Source organism: Passer montanus, unplaced genomic scaffold, assembly GCF_014805655.1.
Source record: "Passer montanus isolate IOZ18808 unplaced genomic scaffold, ASM1480565v1 scaffold14, whole genome shotgun sequence".
Lineage (NCBI taxonomy): Eukaryota > Metazoa > Chordata > Aves > Passeriformes > Passeridae > Passer > Passer montanus.
Window position 1 is genome coordinate 5803313 of NW_024360941.1, and position 18255 is coordinate 5821567.

The window sequence follows — 18255 nt, forward strand, 5'->3', positions numbered from 1 at the left end:
GTGATTCGGTAACTACTTCCAGGCCCATATTCCTGGTATTGGTTGTAAGAAGGAAGGTGCAGTCAGGAGAACGCTGTGCTTTCATCTACTGCAATTGCTGTTGCAGGCACGCAGCGCGCCATGTTCAAGCAGGCCATGCGGCACTGGGAGAAGTACACCTGCGTCACCTTCATCGAGCGCAGCGACGAGGAGAGCTACATTGTCTTCACCTACAGACCCTGTGGGTAAGTGTGCACCTGTGGGAACACACAGTGCTGCTCTCAGCCTTTGGCTCTCAGCCACGTCTGTCAGCTTTGCACCCATAAGGGAGTATGAACTTCACAGGAAAATTAATACTGCATTTCAGTGATGCACGTGTTCTGCCTGGCTTTTAAGTTCATTGAAACAAATATGTGTGGTACCTTTGTAAAGTTGCACCTCTTTGGTCTATTTCTAGATAAATTTATCTTAACATATACACATATAGATATAAGACTTTTTTTTTTGCTTTCTGTCATGCTTCCAATATTCATGTGTGTTGTACTAAAGGTGTTTCAGGTTTATCATTTTTAGCTTTCTCTATGTCACATGTTTACTGCTGAATTAAATATGGACATCTACCCCACATCCCTTTTCCAGTTAAATTGTTGTTTGTTGTAATTTTAACTCTTGTATTGCTAGACTATCCTTGCCCAGATTTGTTTCGTCACCAAATTTATGGCCATTTTGCAGATTCCTTCTTTTGGGTCACTGATGTGTAAAAGTGAACAGAACAGGTTTTATTGCTCAGGAGTGCAGCTTTCCATTAATCACCATGTTCCATCTAACAGATATTACTGCTCACAAATGCCTCTATTAGCTATATTTGCTATTTATTCCACTCAGCATTCTTAATTTTATATGGTGCTTAGTGAGCGCACAGTGTTCATTTCCCAAGAAGAGCGCACACTGCTTGTGGAAATTCTGTACTTCTGACAGTCACCTCCTGTTTGAGTTGTCGGCTCTGCAGTGAACAGCTTTCTATCTTACTGCCTTCCTGATCATTGAGCCCTTTGCATGTCTACTTTTGAATCATAATATGATAGGGTAGTGAAAAAAGGTTTTTGGGACCTACTTGTGTTGTAGGAATGATCCTGGATGTATTTAATTTATAGCCTCTGAAATTACATGTAGAATTATCTGTTTGAAGCACCCAGTGTATTTTTCTTAAGGTATAGGATAGCATAATAAAATCTACTCCTAGGCTACTTTTGAAAGTATGAAAATGCAATGCCTTTGCCCCTGAAAGTGTCTTAGCCTCAGATCCTTGCAGCAGGAGAGCTTATTCTGTGGTTTCCTGTCATGTTCTTGTGGCACTGTAGGTTTGCTGTAGACCCCCCTTTAGAAACAGTGCCAAATGTTTGTTCTGAGCCATCATGGGCATTATTTTAGTTAAAGACATCCCTGAGATAGGATTCACCCATTAAGTAAGATTCAGGGATACTGACACACAGCTGGAAGAAAAATGGAAAGCACAGAATAATCACAATGGCTCCCTTGCACTCACAGAGTCAAAAAGCAATTTAAACAGAAGAGTGTGAAAAGTGTAAGTGTTTTCATGCAGTTCAGAAAGAGATCTATGGGGGTATCGGCCAAATGTAAATCCTACAACTTCAAAATACTCAAAGCCAAATGACAAAAAAATCTCTCCGACAAAGAACTGTTCCCTAGGCTGCTTGATGTTTCATGAGATGAAATCACTTCAGGAGAAGGCAGGACTATAACCAGTTTTAACCAGAAGTTTGGAATATACTCAGCATCCACCCCCAAAGTCTTTATTGCTCTTTGTCATTAATGTTGTTCAATTGAAGGGTACTTTGCAAAATACAAATGATTTACCAGGGCTGTAACAAGTTTAAAATAAAACCGAAGAAGAGTGTGGCTATGAAAAGTCTATCATTGATGAAATGAAGCCAGGCCAAACAGAAGGGATGGCTGAATGATTTTTCTGTGGGACCACAAGTTGTTTCAGGAAGACCCAGATAATAGGGACTTGCGTTCTCTGGGTGAGCAGGAACTGTGCACTACCCACCAGCATCCAGTGCTGACGCAGGATTTTCCACGGAAAGAGCCCAGACTGAAGTGACACCAAACCAACTGCAAACACTTTCTGCTGCATGGCCAGTCGCATTGAAACTGATCTTCAGTTCTTTCCCATGGCACCCTGCTGTGTTGGTTTGTTAGCACATTGTGTCAGTATTGTTTGTACTACCATGGCAGCTAACATTCACAGATGGTGGAGACTTTATTGTACTTAGCGCTGTTGAAATTAAAAGCTAAATGATAAACCCTGCCCCAAAGAGCACACAGTCAAAACATAACACATTAAATGAAACAAAGTGGATAGTCATATATGTGGAAATTCAGGTGGCAGTATCTACAAAAGTCTCATATGATAGCATTAGCACACTAGCAAGTGAAGTGTTGCTGAGCCTTTTTAAACAATAAGGATATTTTGGAGTGTAATGCATCACATCTTGAAACAGTTCATGGGAAGATCATCCCAGAAGGGCAGTGATTAAAAAAGCATATTTGAAATATAGCAGCTGGTTATAAGAGATACATGACTTTCTTAAAGTTGAGAGCTTCCATATCAGCAAGGAACGAGAGATAAGTTTTGATTATCATAGACCCATAGGGACTGCAAGGGATCTCAGAAAGATGTCTAATGTATTCTTAAGACAGAAACAGTTATTTCTATATCATTGCTGATATATGCTTATCTAACTTGGTTCTAAAAACCTGCAGAAATGAGTATTTCACAGCCTTTTAGGAATTGTATTGCTTCTGCATCCCTAATGTAAGAATTGTAGGAAGTTTGGGCAGCATGTTTTGTCATAGCTAAACAAGGTATTTCTTATTGCAATTAAAGGACTTTAATTTTTTTCCCTATGGTCATAGGAAATAAATTGCTTTTACTTTTTGAAGAAATTTGTTTTATAGTTTGATACTGTTATTAAATCCCCCCTCCGTTCTATATTCTTGTGGGCTAGAAAACACCTAATTCATTTAGTATTTCCTGGTGAATAGTGTTTTCTAGGCCTTTAATCACACTGCTCTTTGAGATTGTTTGCAGCTAGTCCATATCATTCTTGAAATTGCTAGCCCCAAAACTAGGGCATATTTGTCCACATGAGTTGTCACTTCTGCTGAGCCAGTGCAAGAGTACTTGTAGCCTCCCCATCCTCTTAGGTACCTAAGCACAGTGCCTTCCTGTTTCTCAACAGCTGCCATGCCCAGCACATGGTTTGTTGGAATGTTATTCCAAAAAAGGAGCCAGAGCTCTTTCCACAACACAGATCCCCTTCATTGGTTCCAGTCTTTATCAGGTTTTGCACATCTCAAGATGTCAAGTAATTCAGTATTTCCTCCAGATCTCTTGTATAATTTCCTAAAGTTGCTTGTATTCATGGCATTTAGCAGTGCTTTCTATGACTGCAAACTTAAAAAGTGTCTTCTCTGTCTAACTTCATGTAATATTCCAATCAGCTTTATATCCCCCTTGATAGCAACTTCTCTGGTTTGCTTACGGACAGTTCGAAAAAATGTCAAAAGCTTTACAGCTGCATCCCTTCTTCCCATGAGAATAATTTAATCTGCTGAAGTTGTAATCTGTTGTTTTTCATCATGTCTGGTTTATTTAACCTGAGTTTGATAACAGTTAAGTATTAAAATATGGTTTAATAATATAGCTGAATCACTAACTCACTACCTTGAAATTTTCTAATTAGTGATTGTCATTTGTATCCATAAGCTGCAGATGTGAAAATAAGAATATTGTATTAAGATACTAGTGTTTGTGATTATACTATCAGGCAGTGTATACTGGCATTTATACCAATTACAGCAAGTATTTATGCATCTAGTTGATTAAGGCAAATAAAACTTTGATGGATAACAGATTCAAAACACTCTTTGCTCACTTCTGCTTCTCTATCCTTGTGTTTCTTCCTATCAAATTGGAAGGGCCCAAAGACTCAGTCAGTGCACTTCTCTGCATGCAAAGCCAAAAAAGGGTCAGCATATTGGGATGGCATCTAGTCACTATGTGTTAATAAATATTATTGAGTAGAAGATCAAACTTCTTTTTACATAGTAGAACAAAAAAGAAAGGAACAATTATTAATTTTGTTCTGGTAGATCAGCATGCCTTTGATCTTAATTTGTTCTCCATTAAACAATTTTAAACATAAAATTCAGATGACTTATTGCAATGGCTACTGTATCCTCTTGTTTAAGTATTTGACAGATCCATTTGAGATACAGGAAAATAAAATCTCTTTCATATGCTTCTCCAAACATTGTAGAGTGAACTGATGAATATTTTAACCTCTTTGAACTTGCCAGTGTGTTAAAAAGGCATTGCAGGCAAGTTTTAAAGTTGATGAAACAGGTAAATTCATTGTCTGAGGTGCACCTTTTAGCATACTTCAGCTGAAGAACATGTTATAAAAGGCTCTCACTCTTATAAAATGAGAAGAAATCAGAGTTGTGCTAAATAATCTGTGCGTGGGGGAGGGCTGACTCATGCTCTCAGGAGTTAAATAACCCTGGCAGCTGGCACGGCTTCCCTGCTGGCTGTGGTGTGGCTCCTGTGTGCAGGCAGGGTGTGATCAAGGCACAGGTTGCTACAGTCTAGAGCATGGTGTGCTGACACAAACGGTGAGGGGTGATTTATATAAAAACATTGGGATAGGCAGCTGTTAGCTGAGGAATTCTGGTTGTAGTATTGGGGTGGCCATCTCCAATGATCAGATGAAGATGCAGGAGACACTTCTGCCATCACAAGGAGCCCTTTTAGGGCAGTGAATCATAACATTTAGTAACCACGATTGTATCTCGATTCCTGACAAAACGCAAATTCATCAAGCCAGGAAATAGTCAGTATCTCCTTTGTGTAGATGGAATTATATCTGTGACTGAAAGAGGTGTTTTCACCAAGAAAAACACTCTGCTTCCTGAGTGAGATTCTGTTTGGAAATTTTGTGAACCTCTTTTTCTTGCTTTGTGTAACATACAGGTGGTTATACACAATCCTAGTATGCTTAGGAAATTCACTCACACCTTCATACAATCAGTGTCATAGCAAGCTGATGTCGTGGTCTATGATTTTTGTATTGTCACATTTTCAAGGGTGCAGCTTTTTTAAAAAAAGACAACATTGACCCTACCTGATTCTCTCTTCCTTTGTATCAAGTATTTTTGACAGTAGTTATGAAATAATATTACTTAAAAGAATTAAAAGCACTTATTGTTCCATTCATTTCACTTTCTCCATGTCATTTGTTTCTCATTGCTCACTATCATTGATCAGCTAGACTGATTAAATGGAATTAGAGATTCATAAATAGTTACTGTCTCCGAATGCTGTCTGGTGCAATAAAGATTAAAGAGATGAGCTTTAAAACCTGCCAGTTGATTCAATTTAAGGGGTGTGACAAGTGCTCATACAGCAGAGGTCTTGTTTTTTTTTTTTTTGTCAAACACACCTGGAGTCAAACCCATAATATTACAAGTTAATGTACTTCATAGATTTTTTTTAAATTTTAGTTTTTCTTATTCTTCGTCTCAGTGCAATTGTTGCAGTAAATTGTTGTAGCCTAATTGGATGTATCTGGTGTTCTTGACAAGACATTGAACCTAACAAATCCTAATGACCCTTTGTAAGTGTGAACTGCTGCTGTTATTTTAAGACTTGGTGTTAATTCTGTTTTCCTTGGCATGTAAAGAAACACTAAATAAATGTCTTTGTATTTTCTAGGGAGTACTTGAAATCTGTCAAGTAACCAGTGTAAGGGAACTCTCACCCTCTGGCTGCTTACTTTTTAGGAGCAGGTTAGCATTAAAAAAATAATTCCCAATATGTTGGGGTTTAGATGTACAGTGTTAGACAACCTAGAGGAATATTATGTTAAAGATTGCAATTAATTTTTTTCTTCTGAAAAAAAGCCTTCTTTAAGATCTGTTAGATGATTAAACATCTAACAGATTAAACGTCATTAAACACATTTGAGAATGCTCAGTTTTTCAAGATCTGTTAGATGAGGTACCCTACGTCATTAAACACATTTGAGAATGCTCAGTTTTTCATACTGTAAGAGTAAAATGTCAAATTATTTTATGAGACACCTAAAAATCTACCTGATTTATGAAATACCACTAAAAGCTTTCAGAGGTGATCTAAAACACAGTCTTAAAAAGTTAGAATTTCATTTGGTCCAAAAGAAGTAAGAAGGATGGGAAGAGAAACAGTAGTTAAAATTTTGTTTTATTATTTTGCCTGTGTTGTCAATGGTGTCAATAAAACCAAAGCAGGAGATGTCACAGAAGATACTAATTATAATAATTTCTCCATTTTTCCTTTATATCTGTTCGTCTCCAAAGTGTCACTCTGAAAAAAAACTATATTCAATATATAGAGAAATTTTATTCAATATAGAGAAATTTTTTGGTAACCAAATATGTGTTTTCTAGCAGAAGCATGTAATGTATATGAAGTCAACAAAATAGGCATGTTAAAACTATTGAAAATAGTCTATGATTTAAAGTCTCAATAGCCTATTGATTTGTTTTAAGCCATAAGTAATCATTAATGTTCCTTAATTTCTACATTACAATTTTTCTCTGTAGAGTTTCCACACAGTGGCAAACATGAAGGCTCTGCAGAAATGTTTAAACTCTTTTAAACAAAAGGATTCTTTCTGCGTTTTCACAATTATATGTGCTTATCCTAACTCTGTTCTCATCAATCCCTTGCTCTGCAATCATGTGTTATATTAAGATCATAAATGTTTTTAACTACAAATTAAATTCCAGGACTTAAACAAATGTGTTTAAATGTGTTGTCTATTCAAGGTGATTTTGCAGGATTATAGGTGAATGGAAAACTAGGTTAAAATTGGTTGCATGGTTGGGTTTGAAGGATTGTGGTAAATGGATTGGACTCAAGCTGTGACTGAAAGTGCAGTATCATGGGCTTATTCTGCGACCTGTCATTATTAACATTTCTATCCATGACCCACAAGGAGATGAGGGTGCACGCTGCCATCAGACCATTGCTTATTTTCATTCTTTGCTGAAAGCAAGTTCCTGTGTCATTCTGTAGAATGACTGAATAGACTGTCATGATAATGAGAATTGTTGATCAATGTTAACATCTTTTAAGACCTTGAATAATAGAAAAAAAGCCCCACTCGTGTATTTTGAATAATCAACTGTTCGTGTAGAAAATCTACTTTGAGACATGTGAAATTACATTGTGCATTTAACTGTTGAATCTTTATATACTGTTTGCTCAAGTTTTAACTGAATTTGCTATGTGGTTTGTAGACATATATATAAAAACTTTCATCTGTGTTTGTATTTCAATTACAGATGCTGTTCTTACGTGGGTCGAAGGGGAAATGGTCCTCAGGCTATATCTATTGGCAAAAACTGTGATAAATTTGGCATAGTTGTCCATGAGTTGGGTCACGTGATAGGTTTTTGGCATGAACATACACGACCAGACCGTGATGACCATGTCACCATTATTAGAGAGAACATCCAACCTGGTGAGATATTCTGACAAATATTTTTGAAAGAAAAACTCATGTGTTTGTTTTTGGTGTTTCCTTCATCTGCTCCACTCTGTTGGAACTGAGTGCTGAATAGCTGAAATAGCAATTATACCTGCTATTCTTCTTACCTTGACTGATCTCAAATTGATTCACAAAATACTGAAATTATAGTATAATATTTTCCAAAGGTCTGGCCAAGTAGCAAGCCATTAAAATAGAATGCTAGAAAGAGCAAAATAACAATTATGCTCATAAACTTTGAAAGAAGCCACTGCTCTTAAGGCTCTTTAAAAGTCATATTTCTGTGCTTGAGGAAAGGCATTTCTCTTGTAGTCTTTAGTGAATGACACGTAGAAATATGTCTGTCGCTGCTCAAGAGGCTTTGGCCTGGGGGGGAAGGTGAAGGACTTTGAATTTGTGGCAGACAGGCACACGTCCTGCAGTTTACACTTTGTTCACCTCACTCTCTACAGAACATGCAGATTTAGTCAGTGACCTTGTTGTTGAGATAAAGCATCTGAGGAACTTGAGAACTTTAAACTGTGACTGTCAGCTCTGCCACCCTAGCTGTTTGTGCCCTTGCTTGTGCAATGATAGCTTGGAGTATTTTTCTGTTTTTTTAGAAAATATTTTCAAATATTTGCGATACGATGCATCTTTGCCACTTCATCTAGGACTTGGAAGGAGTCTGGCAGCTGATACACACTCCCTTAAGTCTCTAAAGTCCTGAAATGGCAGGCATGTTTGAGCCTTGTCTCAATGTAATATTGACTTGTGCAGATGCCATAAGAGATCCTCCTCTTTTCTTTTACTGTGATGAGAAGATCAGCTGGACCACCATCCTCAGCAGTATGCTCTCCCTTCCAGTTGTGTCTCTGGTTTCTGACTGAAACTGCTTCTTGTGGTGTGGCATGAGCTTGAGGATCACTAAATGGGATCAGGAAGCCATAACCACTGACACATTTGGTTTTTGTTATATTATGCAGCTTATGTTGGTTAAAATGTTAATGTCACTGCAGGGTCTTTTTGCAAGACTCCAGTGGGAGTATGAACTGGAGTAAGGGGTGCTTTGTATTGCTGATGTACTGATTAGGTCAAAGAACTTAGGGTATGGAATTAAGAACTAAGTATAATTCCTTTTCTCCTGCTCTGCTTTTGTTAATTTGCAACAGCTGGATCTTGAAAATGTGACTTTGTAGTGTCTGCATTGCATGAAGCTTCACAGAGAAAACTTCAGACTTTGTTGAAGCCGAGTCTCCAGTATCCAGTAGTTTAGTGCTGGGTTTAGTATCCAGTTAGACTCTTATTATCCAGTCTAATGAATGAGGTCAGTTCTTCTGGATCCATTACTGTCAAAATGATTTCTTTTAGGAATTGGAATCAAACCAGGAATTTGTATGGACTGTATGTGAAGCACATCATGATGTGTGGGGCCTTAATGTGTTAGTTGCATGAAACTAGTCTTTCTAAATCCAAATACACAAATTTGATGTGTTTCAGAAGATGCCTGCCCTATCAGTTAAGAGGGCTTAATAAAATCACACACTTCCTCCCAAATTGCAAAGATTCATGAATGTCAGTGAGTAATTAGGTTAGGATCTTTGTGGTTTTCTTTTTGTGTTTGGTTTTTATCTTTACTGAAAAAGATATTAAAGAATCTATAATTATCAATCATTTGTAGGTCAGGAATATAACTTTTTGAAGATGGAGCCTGGAGAAGTGAACTCCCTGGGGGAACCATATGACTTTGACAGCATTATGCACTATGCCAGGAACACCTTCTCAAGGTTGGAGTCTCAGGTTATACCTTTTGACTTTTAATTCTCTTCCTGTCTGTGAATGCTAAAAACTGTGCTTTTTGAAGTATTTTTAAATCCCTTAAAATGTCCCTTGCGGTATAATATTCCTACAGCAGTCAAAGCACAGCTTGTTTATTTTAAGTCAAAATAATTTAATTATATTTGAAAATGCATTTCTCTTCTGTTCAGTTTCAAAGGAGCCTTTTGATCTTGCCTCAGTTCTTTAGATTTTCAGACAAGATAAACTGGAAACATCATTTTATATGATACTCACTTTCTTTTTGTGTTCACAAAAATTTGAATTTAGAAAAATCAAATTAGTGAAACGGCTAGGAATGTTATGTGTAACGTGATCTGTTTTCTAAAAGAAAAATAAATCTCCTTTGATGCATAGAGTTTCATAACTATGGTTTATGCAGGTAGAGCACAGGTTATTTGGACATTTACCACACAAGCCACAGCCAAGTCCTTTTGTGAAGGACTTCAGTCAAGCCTTTATAACAGAGGCTGCAGCCTCCTCTCTATATTTGCACAGATTGTTACTGTCATCAAAAACTTATAGTAAAGACGTCTGCTGGTTTTGCTCTGTCCTGTTGCAGGCTGATCCTTTCTCAGCTCCTTAGTAACTCAGTGGGCTCTCTCTGAAAGGGTGCAGGGTTGTGGGGAGCTGTACAACGAGCTGGTCCCACAGGTCAGCCCTACCCTGGAGAAGAAGTGAAGGAGGCATTCATCCAGTCTCCTTTTACATTTCATCAGCTAATTATTCTCCAAAAATACCAGAGTTATGTAAAATTAAAAGAAACCTCCCAAAAATACCCAACAAAAAGTTTTAGTTTGGAAATATATATGCTTGGGTGGGATATTTTTTGTTGGTTTGGTTTGGGTTTTTTTTTTTTATGTGTGGTTTTTTTTTGTGTGTGTGTGTTTGTTTTTTTTTTTTTTGTGTTTCTTTTTGGGTTTTTTTTTCTTTTTTTTTTTGTTGGTGTTAGTTTGGTTTTTTTAAAATATTTTTCCAATTCGTGCATTTTAAGGAAAATAACTAGACAATCTGACACTTCAAAATAAACTGAGGGCCAGTAAAACCTCACCAGCCTTTGCAAATTTGTTTGGCTTGTTCTCTCAATATAAATTCTATTATTATATAAAAATCCAACCAAAGGCTCTATTACTCAGCATACACATAATTCACCCCTGGAAGAGCATGGGAATGAGCCACATGAGGTAGCTATTAGTCATATTGCTTAATCCAGTTACACATACCATTACCTTAAGGAAGAGATTATAAGAACCTGTATAAAATAGAGTAATTGAACAAGACAGAACGCCCCCCAAGTCCTAGGGCAATGACAACATCGAGGTAATTTGATTTATTGGCCCTGATTTCACCACTTTCCAAGCTGGCAAAAAGTGATAGTGCCATGAATAGGCATGCCCTGCCCCAAGGTACAAGGGCTTGTTACTTCATACTGTCTAAAAATAGCCAGCAGAGCCCTGAGGTTGGGTATTGATTTGCACTAATTCATCCTGCAAGCGTGAGTGATGCCCAGTGAGGCATATTACCAGCTGTTTGTTGGACTTTGCTCACCCAGATAAGTAGTAGGAATCACAAAACATCATAAAGTTCTTGTCATGCACAATGATTTTGTTCATGCTGTACTTAAACTTACAGTATGTTCCTTTTCTAAAGTGCTAAGGCATTCAAGAGAGGATTGTTTTCCAAGTTTTTCCATGTATGAAAAGCATCAGTTTGACGTTGTGCTGAAATTGAAGGGAAAATAGTATTATAATTTACAGATGTAATCACTTTCTAAAGAGTAATGTGCCTTTGTTCTAGAAAATAAATAATGCCATATGTAGTTTATTTCAGTGTTTAGGTTAACATCCTGAGATTATTCTGTCTTTACAAAATTTCTAGTGATGCCTCAAAAAATCCAACTGGATAAAGAGAGCAATGTATCTGCAATGCTCAAAATGCTTCATCAATTATAATTTAAAAACCAATATGTGTTTATAAATAGTATTCCTAACTACAAGGATCCTTGCCATTCATTAATTTTTGGACCTATATTATGTCTGAAAGTACTAGTTTTACTTTTCAATAAAACCCCTACAGGTACACAAGTGATTATAAAAAATTAAATAAAAAGAGACTATACAAATGTATTCTTCTGGTAACTGCTATTTTATGGGGTTTGAAGGCTTTTAAATTCTGCAATATGATAATACAGTGTAGTTTTGTATCTTACTCTATTAAAATTTGAGAATGGCAAAATGTTTTAGACCATATTTAAAATCTGGGAAATTTTGAATAAACTGCACATTTGGAACAAGTGTGCTTCTCTGTCGTGTCTTGTCATTTAAGGTTAATGTCACTAAAATCACATATGGTAAGTTGATATATTTTATTGTGAGGCAAGTAAAGGCTGCCAAGTAAGCATTTCTGTTTTGCAAATGTCAGCAGCTAGCATGGAGTTAAATGTCTTACAACACTTGACAGAATCATGATTGGCAAGTGTATTTGACTTTACCTGCTCTTACATGTAAGTCAGACTATAGGATTTCTTATAAAATCTTTGTTAGAAACAGGAGCTTTGTGATTAAGAATTTTTTGCTAGAGATTAACTTACGTATTTAATGAAATTTTATATTTTTTTCCAATATATCAATAGCTTAATGGCAGTGTCTTTTCTTTGTGTAGTCTTAATGCACAAGGATGTAGATATTCTTCCTCTTTTTTAGCAGAAATATAGAAGCTGATATGTTAATTAGTGTACTGAGAGAAGATTCTTTTCTGGTAACTTTGCTAAAGTTTGCCAACCTGAGGAATTTTATGGCATGTTGTCTCTTTAAAGTTCAGTATCTTACCCTCTTATTTATACCAAATGTAAAAACCAGATTTACAAAACAAGTCTACATTCATGGAACTCAGACAGTTTTATGAGACAAACCTGATAGGGGTTTTTGGGGTCTATTTTTATTTTTATTTTTTTTAGGGGCATGTTTCTGGATACCATTCTCCCTTCCCGTGATGACAATGGTATACGACCTGCCATTGGCCAGCGTACCCGGCTAAGTAAAGGAGATATTGCACAGGCAAGAAAGCTGTATAGATGTCCAGGTATTGCACCACAAACAAACAAAAACCACATACTAGCAACTGTTTGACTTGTTGTTCAAGAGGAATGATAAACTTTTTGAGTCAGCTGCTCAGTATTCTCTTTCTGTGTTGGCAACTGACATAGGCTGCTGAGGAATCAAATCCTAAAAAAAAACCTTATGGACAAGGTCACTGGAATGCAAAGCACCTAAGGACAGATGAACTGTATGAAACAACATGACATTTCAATCTGCTTTCCTTAGCTGTTCAACAACTAGAAAAATATGTTTAATATCATTTCTGGTTTGCATACTGGCTGGAGTCTTTTATTTGAATTCGAGCTGAGTGCAGAGGGAGCAAAATGAATTATTGTACTTTGCTGTGAATCCATTATGTTTTTTTAAAATGTGTCAATGAAAGAAGAGAGGACAACCAAATTGTAAACTCTTTTGTGGATGAGATGCTTAGATCTTTCTACAAAATTTCTATAGTTTTAACACATACTTTTAAAATCTAAATATCTTCCACCTAATTCTTCATCCTATAATTTGAATGCATATTCATTTTTATCTCAAAATAGTGTGGTTGAGTTGCTGTCTGTCTCAGAGACATCAGTGGTAAGCCGGGAGTAACCCAGAGTCAACCCTATGGTTCATGTTCTCTAATGCTCTTTCTCCACTAAGTGCTGCCAGAATGGTGGAGATCTCAAAGGAAAATGTTTTAATCTCCTTGCTCTAATTACTGCTGCTACCACTGTAAACCTTTGGTGTCAACCAAAGAAGTTCAGAAGTGCCATCTCTCAGTCAGAATTTACCAGCAAGATCCTTGTGGGAGGCTGGACATCCCAGCTCTGTGCCACTTAGGTTTACAGCCATACTGCTCATGGGTATGAATGACATCTCAGGAACTGTTTTAACTTAGATACATTACCTCTTTTAACCAACTGATCAATACAAAAGCACTAAAGAAAACAATCTGTGTTAAAGTAATGGAGTTGCTTCAAGTTGGTAGCAGCAGCACTGAGATCTACTGAAGATCTAGGGATTCTGATGTGCATTTGCTGTCCACTGTACAGCTGAAATGTGCTTTTCCCTTGTGCTGTAAGCATCCTGAATCATACTCTTGTATATACTGAGAACAGGCACAGAGATTCTGGGCCTGCCAGAGCAGAAACCACTTAAACACCTTTTCTTTAACAACTGTTCCTTTGGGAACAATTTCTGCTCTTTCCTTTCGGTACAGAAAGTACTTTAATAATGACACACTTGGCAGCAGTATTTCTAATGAAAACATACAGAGAGCAACCACTTCATGAATAAAAAGAATACATATATATTTTTATAAAAGACAAGTTTTGGAGGAAAATATATAAAAGTAATACTGCTGGGCATATAGGTAGCATCTCGTGATCATATTGACTTAAGAAAAAAAAAAGGAAAGAAATTATAAACTAGTCAATTTAGTATGTATATAATACTCTAATATGCAGTTTCAAAACTGTAAAAGAGGCAATGTACATTTAGAGCTAATGTTCAAGCAGTTGTTCAGAGAAAATATCCTTTTCATATATGTCACAAAAACGTACGGAGAGTTATAATTTCTTTCAGTGTCATGAAAGTCTTGTTGAAAGTTCATTTCACAGTATTGTAACACCACTGTGGTTGTTCAGTAGTGGTTTGTACTTGAAAAGTAAGATTTGTTTTGCAGCACCAGTGAACATGGGTCACATGAACAATGAAAATGAATGGTAGTTGAAGGATTATGCTCCTTTTTTGGCATCCAGCTTTGCAAAATTTGGGATAAAACATATTGGCTTTCCAGCCTTACTTAGATGAGCCATGCCATAAAAGAGTTTTAAGAGAGAGAGAAAGGCAGAAGTTTTTTCTACAAATACTAAATAGCTTGCTATTTAAAATGTTATTTTTTTGGTTAATATTTTTAATAGAAGCTGCATAGCTGAATAACACAACCCAGACTGAATCCAATAAAGAAAGCAAATCTCTGAAAATTGTGCAGTACTTCTAATAAATTCTCAAGCAAATAGTGAAACTGAAAATTCAGACAGACATAAAGTTTTGGTTTTATGCAAAGAATCAAGTGGTCATTGTAGTTCATAGCAGTAAAATCCATGACACTGTGTTGGTTTTGGAGGTAAGTTTTATTTCCTATTTCAGACAATAGATATTAATCCTGATGCCTGCTTATAATCAAACAGCCATGAATATTTCAGTCCTTAATATCTACAATGTTTCATGCATTCATTTGTGCTGCCTTAAATACAATGCAATGAAAATACAGAAAACAATGACTTAATCAGCATTTTCCAGAGACCTGCACTTCTACGATAAAGGATTTTATAGTATTGTATGTGTTTTGTTTGAAGTTCTGACTATTTCTGCAAACAGTTGCAGGCCCAAGTCCTTTTCTGGAGCCCCTGAACATGAAGTTCAGCTCGGGGTTGGTGGAAAATACAGGTGATCCTCACAGCAGGGAAGGAGCTGAGCCTTCCAGGCTGTTTTAGATAGTCAGGACAGTCAGGGTGGTTATTCAGGAAGGCACGTACTGACCAAGAAACAGTTTTGAGACTGGTGAAGCCAGAGTGAGATTTGATAACCTGCCTTTCAGCAGCAGGGTAAGTGCCAGGTCTCTAAAATGTAGCAACAGAAATTTAGGTTTGTTTTTAACTTTTCCTTAGGATTTTTGTAAAACAAAAACATAATTTCTGATAGGGATCTGTTACATTTTGAAACTGAATTATATTGTGATGTGATGGAATAATAAGGGGAAAAGAAAACAACTAAGTTGAAATCCTTTCTCTGCTAATCTGATTTTGAATTTTGAGCGTCTTGGTATTTGAGAATAAAACTTGAATTTCAAGGTTGGATGTATTGAGATAGTCCAGTTGCGTGATAAAATGTGTTTTCTTCTAGCTGTTAAAATTTTAACACAGGTCTGCCTCTATAGTTTTATATAGAAATTATAGTTGTTTATATGTAGCTTAATAGGAGCAGAAGAATAAGAAAGGAAAATTATAGAGAAGGATACTATATGCCAAAAGAAGAAAAAAAAGTGTGTAGAGTGGGACTGCAGAGTGGATAGGAAAGTCTCAGACTGGTGGGAGAAATCTATTTAGAGGAAGAGAAGGTGGATGGATGAAGTTGAGCAAATTTACAGCTTGCCTGAGTCTGTGACAGTATGTGTGGAAAAGAGCAGATGAAGGCTGAAGCCTGTCTCTCTTTTGTGCTGTTCTCACTGTTCCTCAGGCTTAACTTGCTGCCGTCCCTATTAGATTTGAAAACAATGTTCACCTTCAAAAGTCAGCCTTTGTTTTCTGTAGAAGGAGAATTAGGGTTTTTAGATTAAGGCAGTTGCCTAACAAGTGTCCTATAAATTCCTTATAAAAAGGAACCAAGTCAATAGTAAGACCCTGAGTTGCAGTAAACTGATATAAGTTTTTGATTTGACAAGAACATCATCAGCAGTAGATACTTTTAGGGCTCTGTGGCAGCTTTATATGCCATATATGTATAGTTGTACAGACCTGTGTCTAAGTGTTAAAACTTTAAAAAAAGGGTAAACTCAAATTAGCCATAAGTGATATTATGCATTTGCTAGTGCTATGTACAAGGGAATGAGACTTGGTTCCCTAAGTGTCCTGGAGGATCTGGGCTTCATCATTTGCAGATTTCACAGTAATCCTTGATGGGACATGACTGTGTGTGTAGGCCAGCCCAGAGAGGTGTCATACACAGGCTGGGTAATTAAACACTGCTGCAGAGTTCACTGGTGGGAATTGCTTTGTATAAGCACATAATCTACTGCTGCCTACACCCAGTGCTAATCTTTACAAGGAGAAGCAAAAATAGTTTCCCTCTCCTAATCATGGAAAGTCTTATTAGATGTCTAACCTTCTCAAGCTGAAAAGCAGAGGAGAGTGGCTTTTATGGCTAGAGTATGTGTGTGGGGAAAGCTAAAGTGGCATCTCTGCAAGTGGTCTAGCCTAGTAAAATTGATAAAAGGCATGATGTTTGAAAGGAGGGAAAAAGCATCAGAGAAAACCTTGGCAAATGTTAATTATTAACAAAGGAATAAAAATGTACAAATGCTTTTTAAAACATTGTAAAGCATTGCTATTTAAAGCATATAAGCTTGAAGTTGTAATTGATATCTTCTGACTTGGAATATACTAAAATAAGTATGAAATGAAATTTAAAGAAGTGGCCCTTACCACTTGTTTTACTTCCACATTTCTTTCCCAAAGTGGATTTCATTACTCATGGACCATTAAAAAGTAAAAAAAAATAAATTGTAATATTCTGTCTTATAAGCCTAGTCATGACTACTGCTGTTACCACAGTCCAAAGACTAAGAAAACTTTGCATTCCCTTTTTGGACCACTCATGGACCATTAAAAAGTAAAACAAAAAAATTGTAATATTCTCTCTTATAAGCCTAGTCATGACTACTGCTGTTACTACAGTCCAAATACTAAGAAAACTTTGCATTCTCTAGTGATAGAACTTTAACTGTTTCCCGTTGCCTAGAAATGTGCTTTTCAACAAGAAATTCCCAAATATCGCCCTGTCTACTACAGTTTTGGAAAGCAGCCTAGAGCTCAGATCCCACAGAAAATTAATTCAACTATTGATTGGTATAAGCTGTTCCTGTTATAGCTCCCTTGAGTAATCAAGAATTTACAATTAAAAGATAAATATGGCAAAATGCATGAAGCCCAAGTGTATTTCGTAAATTCTGATTGTGTTAATTCTTAGTAGAAGCTATCTACTTACAAGTTTTCTTATGCTTCTGTTAAATTTAGAGATATTTCTGAAAATAGTTCTAATTTGATAGAGAGCTCCCAAGAATTTAATAAGGATAGGAGGTAAATTTTCATATTAAATGGCTTTATTCTGTAATTCCTGGGGGAAAAAGGTGTTACATGATGTCTTTTGCAGCTTAAAAGCCATTGTTTTAGGTCTATGCCTATCTTCTGTATATGGAGCATAGAATGTTCCAACATAGACTTAATGAAACCATGAATGAGAGGAAGAATAACAGAGGGCTCTAAAAGGGGTGAGAGGAATACTTGGATTCTTGTGGATGTCTCATCTTAAGGTCCTACTGTCCTCTACTCCAACAATTTCACTGTTGGCTTTTTCTGAAGTGCTTTACTTATGTACTGTAAGCTATGGCACCACTCACCAGCTCTGGAGTAATCCAGTACAGGACTCTGCAGCTTAAATAACTTTGCATTCATTGTTGTACTAAAAATAAATTGTGGTTAATAACAGATATAGCCTTTTCATTGAAAGTTCATTGAACATTTTGCGTTGTGCAGAAATGTCACTTTCTGCGTCTGCCTGCAATTTTTAAAAGATAAAACCACATTTTTTTAAATGAAGGGAGGAATTTTTTTTTTTTACACGTTTAATTCCTAAAGGGCACAGTGGTGGTGGCTTCAGCTGTTACACTTCTTGGGAGCCATGCCACTCTTTCCTTTCTCTTCTCATCATGATAACCATTTGAGTGTCAGAGAGCATATTTGATGCCTTGAAAGTAATTTACACTTGATACAATAGTGTAGTTGTCCAATCACATCTTAGATACATTCTAACAAAACAGCTTTACATCTGTGTTGTCTGTCTTTGTCACAGGCAATCCTTTCCTTTGTCCTCTTTTATTTAAAGATTTTCCAGAACATTTATAATTCATTGATATTTTGATGACACCTGCTGGCAGTGGTAATTTGAAAGCACTGCAGATCTGATTACACTGTTAGTCA

General features: G+C 36.5%; 1 protein-coding gene across 3 annotated transcripts in view; it reads left to right on the top strand.

Moving 5' to 3' along the window:
* Positions 1-18255, top strand: part of TLL1 (tolloid like 1) — a 127331-nt gene that overhangs the window by 65099 nt on the left and 43977 nt on the right. For all 3 annotated transcript variants that reach the window (XR_005626621.1, XM_039700267.1, XM_039700268.1), the window contains exons 5-8: positions 107-224; positions 7393-7571; positions 9259-9364; positions 12370-12494. Coding sequence is in view for 2 of the 3 variants with exons in the window: in XM_039700267.1 (XP_039556201.1) it covers positions 107-224; positions 7393-7571; positions 9259-9364; positions 12370-12494 (528 nt within the window). In the remaining variant the exon portion in view is untranslated. The remainder of the gene's footprint in view (positions 1-106; positions 225-7392; positions 7572-9258; positions 9365-12369; positions 12495-18255) is intronic.